Source organism: Vipera berus, assembly GCF_964194415.1.
Source record: "Vipera berus genome assembly, chromosome: Z".
In the NCBI taxonomy this organism is placed as follows: Eukaryota; Metazoa; Chordata; class Lepidosauria; order Squamata; family Viperidae; genus Vipera; species Vipera berus.
Window position 1 is genome coordinate 1,024,549 of NC_138205.1, and position 24,942 is coordinate 1,049,490.

General features: G+C 50.9%; 1 protein-coding gene across 1 annotated transcript in view; it reads right to left on the reverse strand.

The window, feature by feature from the left end:
- Positions 1-1,191: 1,191 nt before the first annotated feature.
- The window catches only part of LOC308677006 (fibroblast growth factor 11-like), a gene marked incomplete at its 5' end in the record, with an annotated part of 31,187 nt that continues 7,436 nt past the window's right edge, over positions 1,192-24,942 (reverse strand). The window contains 4 exons of the mRNA XM_081343108.1: positions 1,192-1,387; positions 2,434-2,632; positions 10,362-10,465; positions 14,692-14,802. Coding sequence (XP_081199234.1) covers positions 1,281-1,387; positions 2,434-2,632; positions 10,362-10,465; positions 14,692-14,802 — 521 coding nt within the window. The 3' untranslated portion in view covers positions 1,192-1,280. The remainder of the gene's footprint in view (positions 1,388-2,433; positions 2,633-10,361; positions 10,466-14,691; positions 14,803-24,942) is intronic.

Below are 24,942 nucleotides of genomic sequence, written 5' to 3' on the forward strand. Positions count from 1 at the left end.
CCGCAGCCCTGCGCCGGGGTCAGAGCGCTGCCACCCAGTGGCCACACGAGGTACTGCAATTTCCCGGGTCTCGCTTTTCAAGGACGAGGACGCGCCGGAGAGGCGTGCCGCCGCCTGGTGGCCAAGAGCGGAGTGGCACAATTTGGGGAGGGGGGGTGGGTCGGTGGAGGGGGGACGGCCACAAGTCTCCGGCAGGCGAAAGGGGGCTTCGGTCCCCGGTTTGGACTTTTTCCTGCCCGTAGAAGTGGGGGGGGGCAGATTTTGACTTCCCCCACCCCAGCCCTCCAAAGTCACCCTTTTGGTCTTTTGATTGGCACGGTGTCAAATCTGCAGAGAGGGCAGCAAGGGGAGTTTCCTTGGCGGGGGGGGGGGCGGGAAGAAAAAAATAATAATTCCTTCCCCCGTTTCAAACTGCACCCTGTGTTAGAACAGCAGGCGGAGGAGGGGGAAGGTGACCCACTGCCTGGTTGAGGGAGGGTCTCCGGCTAGGAAAGGACCCCCCCCCCCCGCTCCCTCAGCTGATGACAAGCCTCCTTTGCTTGCTCCTCTCCGCTCTCCCTTCGGCTGTCAAATCCGACGTGAAACCGTAGATAAAGTTGGCAATCTCTGCATTGAGGACAAGGTCACCCACCCCGGGGGCTGAACAGAGCACGGATTTAAAAAAACGAGGGGAAAAAGAGAAAGGGAAGAAAAACCATCTCTGAGAAATAGAAGATTGTTCTGGCGTAGGCAAAAAAAGAGAAAGTGTCGCTTCACCCTGGCTTCTTTCTTTTTTGGTGGGTTTTTAAAAAAAAGTGAATATACGGTTTTCCCTTTTCTGCGTTCTCTGCTTCTGGAGACGGTTTTGGAAGCGGCGTTGCTAGCCCCAGGGGGCGAAGCACCAGAGATCCCGGGGCCCGTTGGCCTGGAAGACGGGATCCACTCCGGCCGCGATCGGGACAGGCGCCAGGAGAGGCCGGAGAGCCGCGGTGGGTCTGTCGGGGTTGGGGACGGGTGCGTCAGAGAGACGGGCCCCATCGTGGCCCCCCCAGCTTGGGACAGGAGAGCCTGGCGGTTCGTCCCTCTGTCTCTTTTCACCCCGGAAGGGAAAATCCCCCGGTCAGCGGATCTCCTCAGCGGATCCTTTGCAAGTCCGGCATCCCAGAGGCTGGGATCAGGTGGGGAGCCGTCCTGAGGACCCGTGAAGGTGTGTTCTGGAGGGGTTGGCGGTCGAGAGGGGTTGGCAAGGGGGGGCCCTGGGGGTGGAGGAGGAGGAGACAGCCCCCACCCGATCGTCAGGACTACGTGGCTGCGGCTTCCTTGCCGGGTTGCCCATCGCCCTCCTCGGCTTTCTTGGCCAGGGCCTGCTCGAAGAGGTTGTGCAGCGACGGCTCACGATACAAAGCCACTGCGGGGAGAGAGAGAGAGAGAGAGAGAGAGAGAGAGAGAGAGAGAGAAAGAAAGAGAAAGAAAGGGAAGGAAGGGGAAAGGAAAGAAGGAGACAGGAAGGAAGGAAAGAAAGAAAAAAGAAAGAAAGAAAAAAGAAGGAAGGAAGGAAAGAAAGACAGGGAAGGAAGGAAGGGGAAAGGAGGAGACAAAAGGAAGGAAGGAAAGAAAGAAAGAAAGAAAGAAAGAAAGAAAGAAAGAAAGAAAGAAAGAAAGAAAGAAAGAAAGAAAGAAAGAAAGAGAAAGAAAGAGAAAGAAAGAAAGAAAGAAAGAAAGAAAGAAAGAAAGAAAGAAAGAAAGAAAGAAAGAAAGAAAGAAAGAAAGAAAGAAAGGGAAGGGGAAAGGAAAGGAGTCAGGAAGGAAGAAAGGAAAGAAAAAAGAAAGAAAAAAGGAAGGAAGGAAAGAAAGATGGAAGGAAGGAAGGGGAAAGGAGACAAAAGGAAGGAAGGAAAGAGAGAGAAAGAAAAAGAGAAAGAAAGAAAGAAAGAAGAAAGAGAAAAAAGAAAGAGAAAGAAAGAAAGAAAGAGAAAAAAGAAAGAGAAAGAGGAAAAAAGAAACAGAAAGAAACAGAAAGAAAGAAAGAGAAAGAAAGAAAGAAAGAAAAAAGAAAGAGAAGGAAGGGGAAAGGAAAGAAGGAGGAAGGAAGGAAAGAAAGAAAAAAAGAAAGAAAAAAGAAGGAAGGAAGGAAAGAAAGAAAGACAGGGAAGGAAGGAAGGGGAAAGGAGGAGAGAAAAGGAAGGAAGGAAAGAGAGAGAAAGAAAGAAAGAAAGAAAGAAAGAAAGGCAGAGAGGAAAGGAATAAGGATGGGAAGATGCATGGAAGGAAGGAAGTTCAATGAACGCGCCAGTCAGCAACCAGCAGCTCATCAAGAAAACCGCCTTTCTTTCCTTCCTTAAAACAAGGCCGCCTCCGGAGCCTCCTTGCCCCCAGCCCCCCCCCTCAGCCCCCCCCGGCCCCCCTCCGGTCCAAGCCTTGCTCTTGCCCAGCTCCCCCAGGCCCCAAACCCACCTTCCAGCAATTTGGGGAGGAAGTGGGCTGAGGCCTTGGTCTTCTTGACTCGGTTTCCCTTCATCAGCTGCCCGTCCCTGTTGATGCCCAGGTACCACGATCGGCCCGATTCCCTCTGCCGGTACAAGGTGGAGGAGTAGGTGACGTAGTAATTCTCAAAGACGTTCTCCTTAAAACGGCACTCGGCGGTGAAGTGAGCCTGGGGGGGTGGGGGGGCAGGGGGAAAGTTAGGCCCTGAAGGAAGAGAAGACCCCCACCCAACCCCCCTGCCGGACCCCTTCCCCTTAGTCAAAGTGCCCGGCTGCCCTACTGCCCACCAGTCGGGAGAAGGGAACAAACGGAGATTTAGTTTCCACGTGTTAAGTCAGACGTGGGGAACGACGGCCCCTTTATGACTCGTGGACTTCAACTCCCAGAATTCCTCAGCCAGCCCTCGGGAATTCTGGGAGCTGAGGTCCACGAGTCGTAAAGGGGCCGTCGTTCCCCACCCCTGGGATAAGAAAAGAGCAGGGGATTTGGCCCGACGGCCTTCAAATGACTTTGAGCAGGGGGTCTTCCAACGTGGCCAACTTTAAGACTTGTGGACTCCCAACTCCCAGAATTCCTCAGCCAGCCCTGCTGGCTGAGGAATTCTGGGAGTTGAAGTCCACAAGTCTTAAAGTTGGCCACGTTTGAAGACCCCTTGACTTTGAGCCTGATCTAGCCTGTAGTGCAGGCAGAAAACAATAAAGTAGCTACTTTGAACTCTACACTTGTACGTCTGGCTGTTTGCGCCTGACCAGGTGCTCAGAACGAACGAGGACGTGAAGCGTGAGAAAAGAAACTACATAGGACAAAATTTGGAGGTTCAAACCCTTCATTCTGGGGGTTAGGGGTCCTTCTGAAACCCCTCTGGGTTGCCCTTTTTTTTAAAAAAAAAGTTCTTATTAATTTACAGGTAGTCCTCGGCTTACAACAATTCATTGAGTGACCGTTCAAAGTTACAGTGGCGCTACAAAAAAGTGACTTATGAGCATTTTTCACGCTTACGACTCATATTTATGACGGTCGCAGTGTCCCAGGGTCATGTGATCCCCTTTTGTGACTTCCTGACAAGCTGAGATGTCTGAAATGGGATAGGGTTTCCTTCCTGAGCAGGGGGTTGGACTAGATGGCCTCCAAGGTCCCTTTCAACATTATATTGTTATTTTTATTGTTATTGTTATTGTTATTGTTATTGTTCGCGGTGGCTCAGTGGGTTAGGACACTGAGCTTGTCGATCAGAAGGTCGGCAGTTTGGCGGGTCGAATCCCGAGTGCCGCGTAGCAGAGTGAGCGCCTGTTACTCGTCCCAGCTTCTGCCAACCTAGCAGTTCGAAAGCAGGTAAAAATGCGAGTAGAAAAATAGGGACCACGACGGTGAGAAGGCAACAGTGTTCCATGCGCCTTTGGCGTCTAGTCATGCCAGCCACATGACCACGGAGACGTCCTCGGACAAGCGCTGGCTCTTCAGCTTTGAAACGGAGATGAGCACCAGCCCCTAGAGTTGGAAACGACTAGCACGCATGTGCGGGAGAACCTTTACCATTATTATTATTATTATTATTATTATTATTATTATTATTATTATTATTATTATTATTATTATTATTGAAATGGTATAGGCTTTCCTGCCTGGGCAGGGGGCTGGACTAGATGGCCTCCAAGGTCCCTTTCAACATTACTACTACTACTACTACTACTACTACTACTGAAATGGTATAGGCTTTCCTGCCTGGGCAGGGGGTTGGACTAGATGGCCTCCAAGGTCCCTTTCAACATTACTACTACTACTACTACTACTACTACTACTACTACTACTACTATTGAAATGGTATAGGCTTTCCTGCCTGGGCAGGGGGTTGGACTAGATGGCTTCCAAGGTCCCTTTCAACATTACTACTACTACTACTACTACTACTACTACTACTACTACTATTACTACTGAAATGGTATAGGCTTTCCTGCCTGGGCAGGGGGTTGGACTAGATGGCCTCCAAGGTCCCTTTCTACTACTACTACTACTATTTATTATTATTATTATTATTATTATTATTATTATTATTATTATTATTATTATTATTATTATTATTATTATTATTCCCCTTCATGGATTACTGCCTTGTCGTGGCGAAGGGGCTTGCGTAATTCAATGAAGCTATGAGCTATGCCGTGCAGGGCCACCCAAGACGGACAGGTCATAGCTGAGAGTTCTGACAAAACGTGATCCACTGGAGAAGGAAATGGCAACCCACTCCAGTATCTTTGCCATGAAAACCCCATGGACAGTACCAAAAGGCAAAACGATATGACGCTGGAAGATGAGCCCCTCAGGTCGGAAGGCGTCCAATATGCTACTGGGGAAGAGCAGAGGGCTAGTACTAGTAGCGCCAGAAAGAATGAAGCGACTGGGCCAAAGCCGAAAGGACGCTCAGCTGTGGATGTGTCTGGTGGTGAAAGGAAAGTCCGATGCTGTAAAGATGTTTTCTCCATAGGAACCTGGAATGTAAGATCCATGAATCAAGGAAAGCTGGACGTGGTCAAACAAGAGATGACAAGACTGAACATCGACATCTTAGGTATCAGCGAACTAAAATGGACAGGAATGGGTGAATTTAATTCAGATGACCATCAGGTGTACTACTGCGGGCAAGAATCCCTCAGAAGAAATGGAGTAGCCTTCATAGTCAATAAAAGAGTAGGAAAAGCAATACTGGGATACAATCCTCAAAATGACAGAATGATCTCAGTTCGAATCCAAGGCAAACCATTCAATATCACAGTAGTCCAAGTCTATGCCCCAACCACCGGTGCTGAAGAGGATGAAATTGACCGGTTCTACGAAGCCCTACAGCACCTTATAGAAGTAACACCAAAAAATGATGTCCTTATCATCATGGGGGATTGGAATGCTAAAGTAGGAAGCCAAAAGATAACTGGAATAACAGGCAAGTTTGGCCTTGGAGTACAAAATGAAGCAGGGCACAGGCTGATAGAATTTTGTCAAGAGAATACGATGGTCATAGCAAACACTCTTTTCCAACAACCCAAGAGACGGCTCTACACATGGACATCACCAGACGGTCAACACAGAAATCAGATTGACTATATGCTCTGCAGCCAAAGATGGAGAAGCTCTATACAGTCAGTAAAAACAAGACCAGGAGCTGACTGTGGCTCAGACCATGAGCTTCTCCTTGCAAAGTTTAGGCTTAAACTGAAGAAAGTAGGGAAAAGCACTAGGCCACTCAGGTATGAATTAAATCATATCCCTGTTGAATATACAGTAGAGGTGACAAATAGATTTAAGGAATTAGATCTGATAGACAGAGTGCCTGAAGAACTATGGACAGAGGTTCGCAACATTGTACAACAGGTAGCAACCAAAACCATCCCAAAGAAAAAGAAATGCAAGAAAGCAAAATGGCTGTCTGAGGAAGCTTTGCAAATAGCTGAGGAAAGGAGGGAAGCGAAAGGCAAGGGAGAAAAACATAGATATGCCCAATTGAATGCAGAATTCCAGAGAATAGCTAGAAGAGATAAGAATGCCTTCTTAAATGAACAGTGCAAAGAAATAGAAGAAAACAATAGAATAGGGAGGACCAGAGATCTTTTCAAGAAAATTGGAGAGATGAAGGGAACGTTTCATGCAAAAATGGGCATGATAAAGGACCAAAATGGCAGGGACCTAACAGAGGCAGAAGAGATTAAGAAGAGGTGGCAAAATTACACAGAAGAACTATACAAGAATGAGCTTAACGTCCCAGATAATCACAATGAGGTGGTCACTGACCTCGAGCCAGACATCCTAGAATGTGAGGTGAAGTGGGCCTTAGAAAAGCTGAGCAACAACAAAGCTAGTGGAGGTGACAGTATTCCAGCTGAGCTATTCAAAATCTTAAAAGACAGTGCAGTAAAAGTGCTACACTCAATTTGCCAGCAAATTTGGAAAACTCAACAGTGCCACAGGATTGGAAAAGATCAGTTTACATTCCAATTCCAAAGAAAGGCAGTGCCAAAGAATGTTCAAACTATCGCACCATTGCACTCATTTCTCATGCTAGTAAAGTCATGCTTAAAATCCTACAAGCTAGACTTCAGCAGTATGTGGATCGAGAACTACCAGAAGTACAGGCAGGATTTCGAAGAGGCAGAGGAACTAGAGATCAAATTGCCAACATACGCTGGATCATGGAGAAAGCTAGGGAGTTCCAGAAAAACATCTACTTCTGCTTCATTGACTATGCCAGGGGTGTCAAACTCAATTTCATTGAGGGCCGCATCAGCATTGCGGTTGCCCTCAGGGGGCCGGGTGGGTATGGCCAGGGTGGGCGTGGCTACTGAGTGGGCGTGGCTAGAGTGCGTATGGCCTACTGGGTGGGCGTGGCCAGCTCTACATCGTTCGCATCAAGGGTGCCTATGGGGGGCCCGGGCAGGAGTGGGACAGATCTGAGGGTCTCTGGCAGAAGGAGGGTCTCTGGGCCAGGGCCAAGACAGTGGGGGCCGTTCCCTCACTGTTTCCAGGATGGCTTCGCGGGCCACATGAAACCACTTCGCGGGCCAGATCTGGCCCCCGGGCCTTGTGTTTGACATATCTGGACTATGCTAAACCTTTGATTGTGTGGATCATAACAAACTGTGGCAAGTTCTTAAAGAGATGGGAGTACCAGACCATCTTATTTGTCTCTTGAGAAACCTATATGCGGGTCAAGAAGCAACAGTGAGAACTGGACACGGAACCACTGATTGGTTCAAAATTGGGAAAGGAGTCCGGCAAGGCTGTATACTGTCGCCCTGCCTATTTAACTTATATGCAGAGCACATCATGAGAAAGGCAGGGCTAGATGAATCAAAAGTTGGAATTAAGATTGCCGGAAGAAATATCAACAACCTAAGATACGCAGATGATACCACTCTAATGGCAGAAAGTGAAGAAGAACTAAAGAGCCTCTTGTTGCGGGTGAAGAAGGAGAGTGCAAAACTTGGGTTGAAACTTAACATTAAGAAAACCAAGATCATGGCATCTGGCCCTCTCAATTCCTGGCAAATAGATGGGGAAGAAATGGAGGTAGTGACAGATTTTGTTTTCCTGGGCTCCAAGATCACTGCAGACGGGGACTGTAGCCAAGAAATTAAAAGACGCTTGCTCCTGGGAAGGAAAGCCATGGCAAATCTAGACAGCACACTAAAAAGCAGAGACATCACCCTGTCAACAAAAGTGCGTATAGTCAAGGCTATGGTCTTCCCAGTTGCAATGTATGGCAGTGAAAGCTGGACCATAAGAAAGGCTGAGCGCCAAAGAATTGAGGCCTTTGAACTACGGTGCTGGAGAAGACTCCTGCGAGTCCCTTGGACTGCAAGGCGATCAAACCGGTCAGTCCTAGAGGAGATCAACCCTGACTGCTCTTTAGAAGGCCAGATCCTGAAGCTAAAACTCAAATACTTTGGCCACCTAATGAGAAGGAAGGACTCACTGGAGAAGAGCCTAATGCTGGGAAAGATCGAGGGCAATAGAAGAAGGGGACGACAGAGAATGAGGTGGCTGGATGGAGTCCCTGAAGCAGTAGGCGTGAGCTTAAATGGACTCCAGAAGATGGTAGAAGACAGGAAGGCCTGGAGGAATGTTGTCCATAGGGTCGCGATGGGTCGGACACGACTTCGCAGCTAACAACAACAACAACAACTATTATTATTATTATTATTATTATTATTATTATTATTATTATTATTATTATTATTATTATTATTATTATTATTATTATTGAAATGGTATAGGGTTTTCTGCCTGAGCAGGGGGTTGGACTAGTTGACCTCCAAGTTCCCTTGTCTTCTGGGGTGTTGGCTGCTCCTGCCAGTTTGGTGTCACCTGCAAATTTGATGAGTCCCCCTTCTATTCCCTCGTCTAATTTAAATCATTAGTAAAGATATTGAAGAGTGCTGGGCCTAAGACGGAGCCTTGTGGTATCCTACTGCTTACTTCCCTCCGTGTGGATGTAGTCCCATATAACCATGTCGTATAGTATAGTAATAATAATTCTAAAAATAATTCTAAAAATAATCCAGCCTTGGCAAAGGCCAGGAATTTTAAAACAGGCACGCCGTCTTTAAAGTCTCTTCCTTTCCCTAACGGCCGACTGCATCGGGAGGCGAGTTTTTTTTTTTTTTACAAAAAGGATTAAAGGCAAATCCGTGTTCCTACTGCTGGTAATCTCTCGGTAAATTCCTCCATTCCATTCGTCCTAAAACAAGATTTTCCATACCAACCTCCTCTTCCCCCACCCCATCCGCCCGCCCGGATTTAGGGCAAATTTTGGGTGTGTTTGTGGGGTTGTGTGTGTGTGTGTGTGTGTGTTAATAGCAGGGACCGTCCACCAGATGGCGATGCTCTTCCCTGCCTGTCACCCCAATAATCCAGCTGGACTCTTTGCCTTCCGAGAATGGAAGGAAGCCATAACATTAATCAGAGCGAAATGTCCCGGCACAAAACATCCTTTGCCCCCCTTCCATCTCTGCTGCTTTTGGGGCGGTGGGTGGGGGAAGATCAACCATCCTGGATACGTGTATAAAGGAGGAGGAATAAAACACATGGAGGAGGATAAGAAATGTAGGTGGTCCTTGATTTAGGACGACAATCGAGCCCCAAATTTTTGTTGCTAAGCGGGACAGTTAACAGAGATTCGCCCCGTTTTATGACAGACCGTTTTTCTCACCACGGCTCTGAAGTGAATCCCTGTTAAGGGAGTCACGCGGTCGCTGAGTGAATCTGGCTTCCCCAGTTCTGACCCTGGGGACATTGCGACCGTCGTAAGTACGAGTTGGTTGCCAAGCGTCTGGGTTTAGATTCCGTCACTGCGATGGTCATAAATGTGAGGAATGGACATAATTTACTTTAAATGGTCGTAAGTCCAGGACAAGGTGTGTAAAATTCATCCGCCCTCTTGTAGAACTGTGGTGGTGATGGGGGGGGGGGGTTGTTAGGAAGTGCCTGGCTCCCACCCCCCAATTTGTGGGGGTCCCTCATTTGGACCTGCTGGGTCTTTCTTGAAAACTGAGCAGGTTATGAGGGCCCCTCCCTTGCAACTGAGGGGGGGGTTCCAAGGTTCCCTTTGGGCTTCATTGTTGGGGTGAGGGGAGGTGGGTGTAGAGGGTCTTTGGAATAAATGGGGGTGGTGTGTATGTGTGTGAGAGACCTGCTGCCCGGGCCCCAAATCTTCTTTCAAATTAAATTCCACAGCAGTCTTTGTCAGCCTTGGAAACTTGAAGACCTGTGGACTTCAACTCCCAGAATTCCTCAGCCACTTTAAAACTGGTGGACTTCAACTCCCAGAATTCCTCAGTCACTTTAAGACTGGGCGACTTCAACTCCCAGAATTCCTCAGTCACTTTAAGACTGGGCGACTTCAACTCCCAGAATTCTCCAGCTGCTTTAAGGCTGGTGGACTTCAACTCCCAGAATTCCTCATCCACTTTAAGGCTGCTGGACTTCAACTCCCAGAATTCCTCATCCACTTTAAGGCTGCTGGACTTCAACTCCCAGAAATCCCCAGCCAGCTTTTTTCACTTTGGTGAAATCCAGATAAATTACGTTTACTGCATACCCACTGTCTCTTAAGGAAGTTAACCTTATCCCAAAAAATTAACCTGATCCAAAAATGGCGATAATGTAATCTAGCCACCTTTGTTCTCATCCTAGTCATGGGGAATTCTGGTAAATGCTGGCTGGCTGGGGAATCCTGGGAGTTGAAGTCCACGGGTCTCCACGTGGCCGATTTTGGAGAGTTGCAGGGGGCGAAAAGGAGGTAGCGATCCAGATCGGGACAGGAGGAGGGCGAAGGAGACAACCGCCTGTTTTGAGGACAACGGAACCCATGTTGCTCCCCCAAAGTGACCACGCGGGGCCGGCGTACTCACGGAGCTGTAGAGGTATCCCTCGGCGTTCATGGCGACATACTGTCCAGATGTGGTACTCTGTATGGCCACCACCCGGAGCCCCACGGGAATCAGGTTGAAGAACGCTGTGGGGTGGGGCAGGGAGAGGAGGGGAGGGGTCTTCAGACATGAGGCAGGCAATAAGGAGCAAGGGGGGGGAGAGTTGCCTCCCGGGGGGGTTCAGAGGAGGCCAGGGCCTCGGCTATTGACCGCTGAGTATCAGGGATCGGCAACTGGCAGCCCAGCCCAGCTTGGAGCCCCCGGTGGTTAAATTTGAACCCATAACCAGGTGCAAGTTAATTTAGTTTAATTGGGAGGACAACCCCCCCCATCTCCTCAAGGGACAAAATCTCAAAAATGAAAATTAAAATGCTACCCTTAAAATGCGTAGCAGCCGAGAATAGGGAGTGAGGGGCAGGACACCCCCCCCTGCGTGAGGACCTGGGGAGGGGGTCTCCGCCAAATAGCCCAGGTTTTTTTGGGGGGGGTGTGACAGGCTCAGCTACAGGTAAGTTCTCGACTTACAACCGTTTGGTGGCCGTTTGGAGTTACAATCGAAAAAAGGGACTTATGACTGGATTTCACACTTATGACCATTGCAGCAATTGATCATAATTCGGACACTCAGCCACTGACTCATATTTATGATGGTTTCAGGGTCTCCTGGGGTCACGTGATCCCGTTTTGCGACCGTCCGAGAAGCACACTCTATAGAGGAAGACAGATTCATTTAACGACCATGTTCCTGGTCGTAAAACGATTCACCAATGTCTCGCTTAACAACATCAATTTTGGGGGCTCTGTTGTGGTCGTAAGTCAAGGACTGCCTGTAATCGTTTCTGCCTCCTCCTCCTCCAGAGGAGACGGGGCAGGGTCTCCCTCCCATTGTGAACCTTGAAGGGGACTCCGAAGATCATCTAGACTAGAGCAACCCGCTACAAACCTCCTGCAGAAACGCCAGAGACGGAGGACCCTCCAGTCTTTAGGCGTTGTGTGGATCCCACCATCTGGAGCCTCCTCCTTATGCATAAATGAGATCGAAGAACAGGTAAGACCCCAGTTTTGCCCCATTTTGTGACCTTTTGCCACCGTTGTTAAGTGAATCACTACCGCTGTAAAGTCAGTCACACGGTCGTGAGGTGAATCCGGCTTCCCCGTTGACTTTGCTCGGCCAAAGATGGCAAAAGGGGAATCGCGTGACACACACACTCCCCCAGGGAACGCTGCGACCGTCATATACGTACGTGAGTCAGTGGCCAAGTGTCCAAATTTCAATCGGGAGACCCCAGGGAGGCTGCAACGGTCATCGGTGTGAAAAACGGTCGTACCTCCCTGTTTTTCAGTGACGTTGCGACTTCGGTCACTAAATGAACTGTTGTAAATCGGGGACAGCCTGCAGATGTCGTTGACAACCCTCGCTCTGATCTCTGTTATGGCAGGTGTGGCCAAAGAGGCCGGGAGGTCATCCGTTCCCACAGGAAGGGATCTTGGGATGGGCACAAGATATGTAGGTTATCCTGCTTGTGGGTGGGGGGGGAAGGAGAGGGCTGGACTAGAAGACCTCCGAGGTCCCTTCCAGCTTCTATTCTATTCTATTCTATTCTATTCTATTCTATTCTATTCTATTCTATTCTATTCTATTCTATTCCATTCTATTCTCTCCACTCCATTCTATTCTATTCTATTCTATTCTATTCTATTCTATTTTCTATATTCTATATTCTATATTCTATATTCTATATTCTATTCTATTCTGCATTTTATTATTCTATTCTATATTCTATTCTATTCTATTCTATTCTATTCCACTCCACTCCACTCCACTCTATTGTATTCTAATTATTCTATTCTATTCTATATTCTATATTCTATATTCTATATTCTATATTCTATATTCTATATTCTATATTCTATATTCTATATTCTATTCTGCATTTTATTATTCTATTCTATATTCTATTCTATTCTACTCTATTCTATTCTATTCTATTCTATTCTATTCTATTCTATTCTATTCTATTCTATTCCACTCCACTCCACTCCACTCCACTCCACTCTATTGTATTCTAATTATTCTATTCTATTCTATTCTATTCTATTCTATTCTATTCTATTATTTTCTATATTCTATATTGTATATTCTATATTCTATTCTATTCTGCATTTTATTATTCTATTCTATATTCTATTCTATTCTATTCTATTCCACTCCACTCCACTCTATTGTATTCTAATTATTCTATTCTATTCTATATTCTATTCTATTCTATTCTATATTCTATTCTATATTCTATTCTATTCTGTATTTTATTATTCTATTCTATATTCTATTCTATTCTATTCTATTCTATATTCTATATTCTATATTCTATATTCTATATTCTATATTCTATATTCTATTCTATTCTGCATTTTATTATTCTATTCTATATTCTATTCTATTCTATTCTATTCTATTCTATTCTATTCTATTCTATTCTATTCTATTCTATTCTATTCTATTCCACTCCACTCCACTCCACTCCACTCCACTCCACTCCACTCTATTGTATTCTAATTATTCTATTCTATTCTATATTCTATATTCTATATTCTATATTCTATATTCTATATTCTATATTCTATATTCTATATTCTATATTCTATATTCTATATTCTATTCTATTCTGCATTTTATTATTCTATTCTATTCTATTCTATTCTATTCTATTCTATTCTATTCTATTCCACTCCACTCCACTCCACTCCACTCCACTCTATTGTATTCTAATTATTCTATTCTATTCTATTCTATTCTATTCTATTCTATTCTATTTTCTATATTCTATATTCTATATTCTATATTCTATATTCTATTCTATTCTGCATTTTATTATTCTATTCTATATTCTATTCTATTCTATTCTATTCTATTCCACTCCACTCCACTCTATTGTATTCTAATTATTCTATTCTATTCTATATTCTATTCTATTCTATATTCTATTCTATATTCTATTCTATTCTGTATTTTATTATTCTATTCTATATTCTATTCTATTCTATTCTATTCTATATTCTATATTCTATATTCTATATTCTATATTCTATTCTATTCTGCATTTTATTATTCTATTCTATATTCTATTCTATTCTATTCTATTCTATTCCACTCCACTCCACTCCACTCCACTCCACTCCACTCCACTATTGTATTCTAATTATTCTATTCTATTCTATTCTATTCTATATTCTATATTCTATATTCTATATTCTATATTCTATTCTATTCTGCATTTTATTATTCTATTCTATATTCTATTCTATTCTATTCTATTCTATTCCACTCCACTCCACTCTATTGTATTCTAATTATTCTATTCTATTCTATATTCTATTCTATTCTATTCTATTCTATTCTATTCTATTCTATTCTATTCTATATTCTATATTCTATTCTATATTCTATTCTATTCTGTATTTTATTATTCTATTCTATATTCTATTCTATTCTATTATTCTATTCTATTCTATTCTATTCTATTCTATTCTATTCTATTCTATTCCACTCCACTCCACTCCACTCCACTCCACTCCACTCCACTCTATTGTATTCTAATTATTCTATTCTATTCTATTCTATTCTATTCTATTCTATTCTATTCTATTCTATTCTGTATTTTATTATTTCTATTCTATTCTAGGTTTGCAACCCAGGGTTCAGGGCGGAACGGAGGGGGGGCAGGTGAGGAGACCCAGCCGGGGGTGGGGGGGCATCTGGCATCTCCCAAGTGCGCTTTATGGTCCCCGGCCCCACCTTCACTGGGGGGGGGGGGAGAACTGCTGATGGGTGTTAGACGGGGCCGCCAGGCAGCTGCAACGGGGGGGGGGGGCAGGGGAACGGGCCACGTGCCCAGACAGAGACCGGCCTGCCAGACGGGGCGGGCGCGCCATCCATCACTGCGCGGCCTCCTTTCCTCCCCGGAGAGAAGCCGGCCGCGGCCAGAACGGGAGGGGGGTGAATGTGGGGGGGGGGGGAGGCGGGGAGGGACCCAGAAAGCTGCAGACCCGAAAGAGGGGCGGCTTCAGAGTAAAGGCTGGAGGGGTCCCGCCCCAGCTTCACCTGCGGGGCTCCGAGGCCAGAGCGGGGCACCTGGAAGGGACCTTAGAGGCCTTCTAGTCCAACCCCCCAACACACCCGCTGCTTCCCTCCCCCTCCATCCCAGAGCTCTGGGGCAGGGAGCAAAGGCCGGGGAGGGGTTCCCCCCGCCCTCCCCTACGCAGGAAAGAGGCGGGGGAGGGGAGGGGAGGGGAGGGCCCCGGGGGCGCTTACTGAAGCCGCTGCCGTCCTCCCGCGTCCCCTCCAGGCTGCCGTCCGGGCGCGCCTGCAGGTAGAAGCCGTGCCGGCAGAAGAGTTTGGTGATGATGCCCTTCAGCTGCGGTTCTGCTGGGGGGGGGGGAGAAGAGAAAGGGGGGAGGGAGATTAGGGGGGGAGGAGCGAAAGCCCCTGCGAGGCCCCCCCCAGGACGGTTCCCCAAGGTGGCGCCCTCCGACGCCCTGGGGCCGCACAGGGGCCGTTCCGGGGACGGGGGGGGGGCAACACACCTGGAACGGGACGTGGGGGGGGGCGGGCTGATTTAGGCCTTTCTCCGACAGGGGCAGCGGAGCCGCTTCCACCTGGAGCGAAGGAAGGGAGGGTCCGTGTGGAGGGCGGCCCGAGTCCCCTTGCCCGGCGCTGCCTCCGGGGCCAGAGTTCTGAGTGGGCAGGGGGGCACCGGGACCCCCTGATGGACAAGGGGGAGGGAGGGAGGGAGAGAAGGAAAGGAGGGAGGGAAGGAAGGAGAGAAGGGAGGAAGGAAGGAAAACAGGAAGGGAGAGAGGGAGGGAAATAGAAAAGGGGAAGGAGGGAGGGAAGGAAGGAAGGAAGAAGAAAGATGGCAGGGAAGGAAGGAAGGAAGGAAGGGAAGGAGGAAGGGAGGAAGGGAAGGAGGGAGGGAGGGAGGGAAGGATGGACATAGAAAAGAGGAAGGAAGGAGGGAAGGAAGGAAAAAGAAAGATGGCAGGAAGGGAAAGAGAGGAAGGGAAGGAGGGAGGGACAGAAATAAAAAAGGAAGGGAAGGAGGGAGGGAGGGGGAGGGAGGGAAGGAAATAGATAAGAGGAAGGAAGGAGGGAAGGAAAGGAGGCAGGAGAGAGGGTGGGAGGAGGGCCTGAATGCCCCTGTTAATGTCACCCCCCCTCCCTCCGGGGAAGCCCGGTGCCCCCCCCCTACATCCGCCTTCCTGCCCACCCAGCAGGGATCGTCCGGCCCTTCCCTTCTCTGCCAAGGCCGCCGAGCTGCAGCAGTCCTGATCTGTACCAGCTCTGTTCTTCGTTTCTGTGCCCCCCCCCCGCTCCCCCTTGCTCCCGCAGCCTCCACGGACCCCCCCCCCCATGAGGGATGGGCCTCCGTTGCCCTGAAGCAGCTGAGGCAGCAAGAAGCACCTGCGAGGGGGGGGGTCTATCCCGGCCAAGAACGAGCAGGCGTCTCTGCTCCCATGGGGGGGGGCCTTTCAGACTGTGCCAGACTCTGCCATGCCTGCCCCAGTCTCGGGGTCCTGCTTCACAAGGGTGGGGGGAGCAGTGCCCGCCCCCCCCCCGCCGCCGCCCTTCGGCCTTTTGTGACAAATTGGTGTCAGAAAGGGTACTGCCAATTTCCTATTGGTTTTCTGATCTTCTCACCGGCCGACTCTTTGGCTGGAAAAACATGTCACACACAGAGTCACAAAAGACCCACAACAACACCCAGGACAGGAAGGAAGGAGGGAGGGAGGGAAGGAAGGAGGAGAGAAGCAGAAGGAAAGAAGGAGGGAAGGAAGGAAGAGAAAGGGAGGGTGGAAGGGAGGGAGGGAAGGAGGGAAGGAGAGAAATAGAAGAGGAAGGAAGGAAGGAAGGAAGAGGAAGGAAGGAAGGAAGGAAGGAAGGAAGAGGAAGGAAGGAAGGAAGGAAGAGGAAGGAAGGAAGAAAGAGGAAGGAAGGAAGGAAGGAAGGAAGGAAGGAAGGAAGAGGAAGGAAGGAAGGAAGGAAGAGGAAGGAAGGAAGGAAGGAAGGAAGGAAGGAAGAGGAAGGAAGGAAGGAACGAAGGAAGGAAGGAAGGAAGAGGAAGGAAGGAAGGAAGGAAGGAAGGAAGAGGAAGGAAGGAAGAAAGAGGAAGGAAGGAAGGAAGGAAGGAAGAGGAAGGAAGGAAGAGGAAGGAAGGAAGGAAGGAAGGAAGGAAGGAAGGAAGGAAGGAAGGAAGGAAGGAAGGAGCATTGCATTCTGTGTTCTGAGATATGGACTATTTCTCCCACTGATTAAAAAAAAGCCTAGCGACTCTATGAGTGAATTCCTTCATAAAGGATAAGATAGATAAGATAACCTTTAATGTCATTTTCTTTTCACTCTGGGCACCCTGGCCCACATTAAAAATGAAATCCTCTTGCTTGCTCTCAAAGGCAAGTATATATTTACCCATACCCATACACAACGCATACGCACACCTGCTGTACACACTAGATACCCACACCCAGAGATATGTATACATAGAAATATTAATCAGCCTCCCTCTGGAACGCGTAACGGAAAGAGGAAGCTCGAGAGGTTTTTTTTTGTTTTTGTTTTAATCCCATTTATATCCCGCCCTTCTCCGAAGACTCAGGGCGGCTTACAATCGAAAGCACAAATCAATGTGCTTAGCAAGAGTTCCCAAAACTGCGGCTGAATCCGGATGTTCTGCTTCGGGTACCACGAAGCCCACCCCCCCATGAAGGTAACAAGGAAAACAGGTCATGGAGAGGATGGGGGGGGCATCCCAGACCCTTCCTCTGGACCCTATACGTATAAGCGTCGCTTATAGGCCACGTCCTGGATAGAAGGCAGTGAACTGCCGATAATCTTTTTTGCTGTCCTCACCACCCTCTGCGTTGGAAAAGTCAGTTTTCAATGCTTTTCTTCCCTCAAAAATACACACACAAAAAGAACACCCCACCATCAATTGCCTGTATATCCATTTTTCGCAACCGGGACAACTGGTTGTACTTTGACAACAAAGGTTCATTCATTCGTTAAGACGGGTGGACTTCAACTCCCAGGATTCCTTCAGCTCTGGGAGTTGAAAGTCCAGCCGTCTTAAAGTTGTCCGGGTTGAGAGAAACCTCGTCCCGTATAACAGGCTGTCTTGCTTCAATATCCATGGTGGTAACTCCCGTCTGCTTCTCCTTCTCCCTGGTGCCCAAAACACGGCAGCAGCGCAAAATGCCCAAGGGGGGGGATTTTGTTGTTGTTGTTAGCTGCGAAGTTGTGTCCGACCCATCGCGGCCCCATGGACAACGTTCCTCCAGGCCTTCCTGTCCTCTACCATCTTCTGGAGTCCATTTAGGCTCACGCCTCCTGCTTCAGTGACTCCATCCAGCCACCTCATTCTCTGTCGTCCCCTTCTTCTCTTGCCCTCGATCTTTCCCAGCATGAGGCTCTTCTCCAGTGAGTCCTTCCTTCTCATTAGGTGGCCAAAGTATTTGAGTTTTCAGCTTCAGGATCTGGCCTTCCAAAGAGCAGTCAGGGTTGATCTCCTCTAGGACTGACCGGTTTGATCGCCTCGCAGTCCAAGGGACTCGCAGGAGTCTTCTCCAGCACCACAGTTCACAGTTCACAGTTCACCACAGAGGGGCATTTTAGACCCTCCTAAAAAAACAGGCGCAGACCCAGGCTCTCAAAATTAAAAGCAGACTGATTTCCTCCCCCCCCCCCCAAAACCACCACACACACACACACACACACACACACAGGCTCTCCCAGAGGTGATCTGCAGGTGCAAAAGCAAAATCGGCTGCGTGGAAAGAAGGAAATGCTTTGGTGTGTTTTTTCTCTCGGGCGCCAAAACACAAAAAAAACTCCAACCTTTTCAGGACATCTCTATCTGGAAAGCTGCCTTTCCTTGGCAACTTGTTCTCTCTCTCTCTTTATTTTTTTTTCTTTTTTAATCCCTCTCCCAAAGTCTCCTCCGTTCTCCTTTTGACAGGTCTTGGAAGCAGAGCGAGGACGGGGAACAAAAGCTTGGTTTTTATTTCCATTTTTTTATGCTATTTAAAAAATAAATTTAAAAAAAAAATCCGCCTTCTGGCCCTGTCATCTGCGGGAGCCTCTTAAGCAAATTAAAAAAAGAAAATAAGAAAAAAATAGGTCTCTCTCACCAGGCCGGGGGGGGGGGGGAGATTTTCCAATCTACTAATGTGGGTTGGAGAGGAGCGGGAGGAGGGGCGGAAGGTTGTTGGAAGAGCGTCCAATGTTAGGGCTTAAGCGAAGGAGGAGAAGAGGGAGGTGCCCGCTGCTTCCTTAATGGAATAGAACAGGGGTAGGCAACCTCGGCTCTTTTATGACTCATGGACTTCAACTCCCAGAATTCCTGAGCCAGCTTGGCTGGCTCAGGAATTCTGGGAGTTGAAGTCCATGAGTCATAAAAGAGCCGAGGTTGCCTACCCCTGGAATAGAAGAATAAGCTGGATAAAGGGTGTTTGTTTTGCTGGGGGTGAGCATTGCTGATTTAGAAGCTAAAGGGAATCAGACTTGGTTAGGAGTCGGCTGGGAGGCCACCAGGAGATTTATTGATTTGTATCCTGCTTTTTTCCCCCCCAAAAAGAACGCCAGGCGGCAGATAGAGGCGACATATTTTCTTCCTCCCCCTCTTTCCCCCCCCCGCAAGAACAACCCTGTGAGGTGGGTTGGGCGGAGAGAGGGTGTAGCCCAAAGTCACCCAGCTGGGTTTCGTGCCTAAGGCGGGACTAGAACTCACTGTCTCCTGGTGATTGGCCCAAAGTCACCCAGCCGGCTTTTGTGCCTAAGGCGGGACTAGAACTCACCGTCTCCTGGTGATTGGCCCAAAGTCACCCAGACGACTTTCGTGCCTAAGGCGGGACTAGAACTCACCGTCTCCTGGTGATGGGCCCAAAGTCACCCAGCCAGCTTTCGTGCCTGGCGGGACTTAGAACTCACCATCTCCTGGTGATTTGCCCAAAGTCACCCAGCCGGCTTTCGTGCCTAAGGCGGGACTAGAAGTCACCGTCTCCTCTGATTGGCCCAAAATCACCCAGCCAACTTTCGTGCCTAAGGCAGGACTAGAACTCACCATCTCCCGCTTTCTAACCCAGTGCATTAACCCCTAGGATCAAGCTTGATCCTCCAAGTGGAGGCCAGTTGCCCGGCCCTTCCAGCAGAAAGCTGCTTTTTGATCATATTCCCAGCCCTGCGAGGTAGGCCAGTCAGGAAGCACAGAAATGCTGGATTGAAAGCGAGCCGTATAAACGTGACAGGAAATCGCCCCGTCCACTTACGCCCATTAAAGTTGGGTCATTTTAAGGATCTCCCTGCGTCCTTCTTCCCTTCCTAATTCGGATTAGGGCCATTAGGCTAATTCAGGGGTGGGCAACTAAGGGCCCCTTTACGACCGGTGAACTTCAACTCCCAGAATTCCTCAGACAGCATGGCTGGCTGAGGAATTCTGGGAGTTGAAGTCCATCGGTCGTAAAGGGGCCCTTAGTTGCCCACCCCTGGTCTGATTGCTGCTCCGCCTTTGGCTTCCACCTAAAGAACATCTGGGGCCCTCTGCACATGCTCTGAAAGCTGCAAGGGCCACTCTCTGCCTGCGATCAGAGGCAGGCGGCCTCCGAGTGTCAGATGGACCCTGCAGCGCTCATAATGGGGAGAGAAAACGGGGCTGTTCAGGGGGTGGGGTGGGCAGGTACTTTGGGGTGGGGGGTAGAGTCTGGCCACAGGTGGGGGTGCTTTCCCCCCGAATCCTTATAATGAGCCCTGCTGGGGGTCCCAGGCATCATTTCTTTACATGGAACGCAGAGTCTGAACTCGGAACCCATCTCTTGGCTTCAGAGCCTCCGGGGGCTGAGTGAGTTCGGGGTCCAGCCCTTAATAGCCTCCCGGTCCCCTCCCAGGTCTCCCAGCCAGGTGTGTGCCCATTTCACAGAAGGGGAAGACTGAGGCCCAACCACCCGGAGGAAGGGAGGAGCCTAAGAAGGATGAGGTGGCACCTGGGAAAAGGTACCTCTTGCCCAGGCTTCTTGTTGGTGCCAGGCTGAGGCCACGGGGATGCCCCCAAGCTGCCCTGGAGCATCGTTTGGCCCTCTGCACATGCTCTCTCCAGCAATTGAGAAGCCTATAGCACCTAACGTCCTGGGATCTAATTTCCTTCCAAAGCCCTCCAGGGGGTGCAGCCATTGCCCACATCCTGTTTCTTTCTTTCTTTCTTTTTTAAATTAAAATCCTGCCCGTAATGTGTTTGCCACTCAGGGTGGCAGAGATGCCCCGATGCTCCTTTCTCCTCCTATTTCCTCCACCACAACATCCCTGTGAGGTGGGTTGGGTTGAGAGTCACCTAGCCAGTTACCCTGCCTTAAGCAGAACTGGAACTCCCACCGTCTCCTGGTGGTCACCCAGCCGGCTTTCGTGGCTACAGAGCGACTAGAATTCACCGTCTCCTGGTGATTGGCCCAGTCACCCAGCCGGCTCTCCTGCCTAAAGCAGAACTGGAACTCCCATCATCTCCCGGTGATTGGCCCCTAATTACCCAGCCGGCTTTCATGCCTGTGGCAGGACTAGAACTCACCGTCTCCTGGTGATTAGCCCAAAGTCACCCAACCAGTTATTGTGCCTAAAGCAGAACTGGAACTTCCACCGTCTCCTGGTGACTAGCCCAAAATCAGCCAGCCAGCTTTCATGCCTAAAGTGAGACTAGAACTCACCGTCTCCTGGTGACTGGCCCAAAGTCATCCAGCCGGCTGTCGTGGCTACAGAGTGACTAGAATTCACCATCTCCTGGTGATTGGCCCAGTCACCCAGCCTGCTCTCCTGCCTAAAGCAGAACTAGAACTCACCCTCTCCTGACGATTGGCCCAAGGTCATTCAGCCGGCTTTCATGACCAAGGCGGGACTAGAACTCTGATTTCTATCTTGCTGCCTTCCCTACTAGACCCAATTCTTTTCCCCCAGAGAAGTGTTCCAAATTCCTTCCCTCCCCCCTTTTCCCTCGGACCGTTTCAGCCCGGCTGACTCTTCCACGGAGGGAAAACAACCCCCCCACTTCACGCCACGTTTCATAAGCCCCCCCCTCCCCCCTCCCCCCACCGTGCAAATCGCCTTTGCCTCTCTCCAATTCCAGGAGGCTTCAAGGCGCAACAGCCACACCATCCCAGCTCGGACTGCGCCATCCGCCAAGGACGCTGACATCACCACCGGCCGTTCGCAACGCCTCCCTTAAGTGTGGGATCAAGCGTGCAAAACCGCAGGGGTGTGTGTGTGTGTGTGTGTGTGTGTGGTACCTAATTATGGCATCGAGCAGCCCCCACCCCGACCCCCGAGGAAGGACAGGAACCCGCGCGTCTTGCCGCCTCCCTGGGTTTCTGTTCTTCGGGGCCTTGACCCTGGGTGTGTGTGTGTGCAGGCTTCCCCCGCTCTGCAGCGTCCAAGGCCTGCCGGGATTGCCATTCACACGACCTCCCCCTCCTCCTCCCTCCCCCCCGCAGGGGCATTCCCTTCTGGCTGGGTGTTGCGCATCTGGAAGGTCAGATAGAAAAAGAAAAAAAACCCGCCTCTCCGGTGTGTATTCCTTGACACAATTCGCCATCGATTTCCCCCCCCCTTTCCTTCCTGAGCTCTTTTAAACCTGGATTGCCAACCGGCGCTGGGGGGGGAGGGGAGGGGGGTTGCACTGCGGTAATCCTCAGACACCAGCAGACCCATGGTGCGTAACGCTGGGAGGGAGGGGCGTTTCCCCTCCCGATCCTGAAGGCATCCGAGGAGAGAGAGGATTCTGCACACGCTTTGGGGACCTCTTTCGCTTCGGAGCCTTGCAGGGATGACCCCGGTCTTATCGTCTCTCTCTCTCTCTCTTCCCCCAGATAAAAATAGGGGGAGCCTGGGTTGGGGAGGGGGAGAGCCTTACTCCCCCCCTCCCCCCACAGCGGACCCAAAGCCGAGCCTTTGAACGCCCCGCTTCCATTCCAGCCTAGCGAGGCCGAGATCAAGGTGACTGCGTTTTTGCGCTCCCGACAGCCGAGCGAGGTGGTGCAACGCCCCAGGGGGGAGGGCGACGGAGCCCCTCCCACCCCCAAGCGGCCGGCCTGGGATGGCCCCGAGGCCTGCCTGTGCCCCCCCTCCCCTGGCCTGGCACACTCCCTGCCTGGCACGCTGCAGCCAGCCGCCGTTGCAGAGAGAGCTCCCTACAAGGTTACCCAGATGCGCGGGGGGGGGGGAGCAGTGGAATATGGACGGAAGGCAGGGCCCCCGCCTTGATGGACGGAGGGAGGGAGGGAGGAAGACAGGGGGCTGACCCAGAACGGGGTAGCCTACCCAGGTTGGCGGTGGTGCTCTTGGACCAGATAACTCTCCGGCACCGCAGGGCGTGGGGGAAACGAAGCCAAGCAGGGCTGGTCAGCGGGGCAAGGATGTCAGGGCTCTCCCCCCCCCCCCCGGTTGAGCAGTGGGGGAGGCGACCCCCTAACCTGCAAGCATGAGGGCTGCAAACTGCTGCAAAGACAGGGCCAGCGGGGTGGGGGAACAGAAGGGGCACCCCTAAGAGACTTCGGACATGGGAGGGCTGGGGGATGCAGGCTTGAAGAAACAAACCCCCCTCCCATGTCCCTGGGCCGGCTGGCCGAAGGGCCCAGCAGGACCAATCTTTTTTTTTTTGGGGGGGGAAATGTGGATAAGGCCAGGAGCGTTTGACAAATCTAGAATTGGGGTCGGGGGAACTTGCCCGGCTGTATAATTTAAACCTCGGAGAACGCAATCGCGCGCACGCAAGAGCGCAGCTGCGCCGGAAAATTAGTGGGGAGCTGCAGGCTGGGGGAGTGGGGGTGGGGTGGGGTGGGAGGGAGGAGGGGAAGGGCATGGCTGAGTGAGTGGGCTCCCTTTCATTTATAACATTTATTCTCGCTTTCCTCCTCCTCCTCCCCCCCCCCTCCATCAAATGCGCCCCCTTATCCTTAAATATACCCGGAGCGACTTGGCTGCTTTCCTCCACAAAGCGTGCAAATTATTTATACGGCTCGGATTTAGTGGGACGTACGCACGTTTGCGGTGGGGAAAAGCCATGGGGGGGAGGGCGCGTTAAAATAGACCAACGGCGTCGGGGAGGGGGAAAAGCCCGGGGTGTGTGTGTGTGCGGCGTTAAGAGAGATCCAGGGGGTCCCCAGCCTTTCAGTGAATCTGAAGGCGCTGTTTATCCTAGCAGCTGACTTGGGGGCGGGGGTCCTGGGGAAGCTGTGCCCAAGAGAGGGCAGTGTCGGGGGGGGGGTAGTACCCCCACAAGTCCCGTCTGAGTTACGCTGGCAGGGGGCCCCGCCCCGCCGCCGCCGCCGCCCCCGGGCTTCACCTCCGAATCGATCCCGTCAAGCGGCCGATAAAACGAGGCTGTTGGGTTGTTTTTTCTTTTCCGCCAGGCGAGCGGAGCGCCTCGCTTGGCCTCGTGGACTCTGGCATAAATCAATTTATTCCCGGCAATAAAAACGCCTCGTGTTTTTTTCCCCCGTCCTCCGATGGGAACTCGGAGTTTGCAATCGCCGCCGCTCGGGCGGAAGGCGGGCGCGGTCGTTCTCCAGGGAAGCCCCTCGGAGGTTCCCCGGCGGGCTTTGGCTTTGGCGGCGGGCGGGGGGGGGGGACGGCCGTCGCAGACCCCCCATCCGGGCTGACCCCTCCCCTCCCTCTAAGCCTCCCCTCCCCGTCCTCCCAAGTGGGGCATTGCCAGGAAGCTCCGGGGGGTTCAATGAAAAGCGCTTTGCTGCTTCTTTTTTGGGGGCTGCCCCGGACCAGGTGGGGCCGGTTCGTGGGACGGGAGGAGCGTTTATCTCCGGGGGAGCAAGGCTGGGGGGGGGTCCTGGAGGTTGGCACCGTGGGGGGGAAAGAGAAATCAATGGGGAGGTTGGGGAAGGGGGCTAGGAGAGAACCAGGCTGGCCGGGTGAAGCGCGCCGCACCGGCTCAAGGTGCCCTCGCTGGGATGAAAACGGAAAGGGGGGGGGGGGCTGGGCTGGACCCCGAGCTGGTGGGTCGGGGTGGGGGGGAGGAACTAGGGCTTCCCCAAAGGGTCCCCCTTAACACACACACACACACACACACACAGGCACGCACACACAGAGACCCGGTGAAGTTGGAAGAGCTTCGCGCAGGTGGCACTTTGGAAGCGCCGCGCCTGGCAGGCGGAGAGGGGGCCGCCGGCCTTTGCCGCCCCCCCCCGTCCCGCACCTTGCACAGCTCCGGGGAGGGGGGCGAAGGGGAGGGGAGGGCGGGGGCGGAGAGCTGGCCGGCTGCCAGGCCGGGGCGCTGCCAACTGCAAAGAGGCTCCTGGCAGCGGAGGTCCAGGAACATCGGCAGGCGGCCAGGTGGAGGGGTGTGTGTGTGTGTGTGTGTGTGTGTGTGGCGGATCTCGGCCAAAAGGCGAGGCTGCGCGGGTTGAGCGGGCACGGGGGAGGGGAGGGGAGGGGGTGCCGGGGGGGGCGCGGAGAGATGGATCCCGGGTGCCAGGAGGCACCGCCGCTTCCCTCGCGCTCTGCCACCGCCTGCGTCGG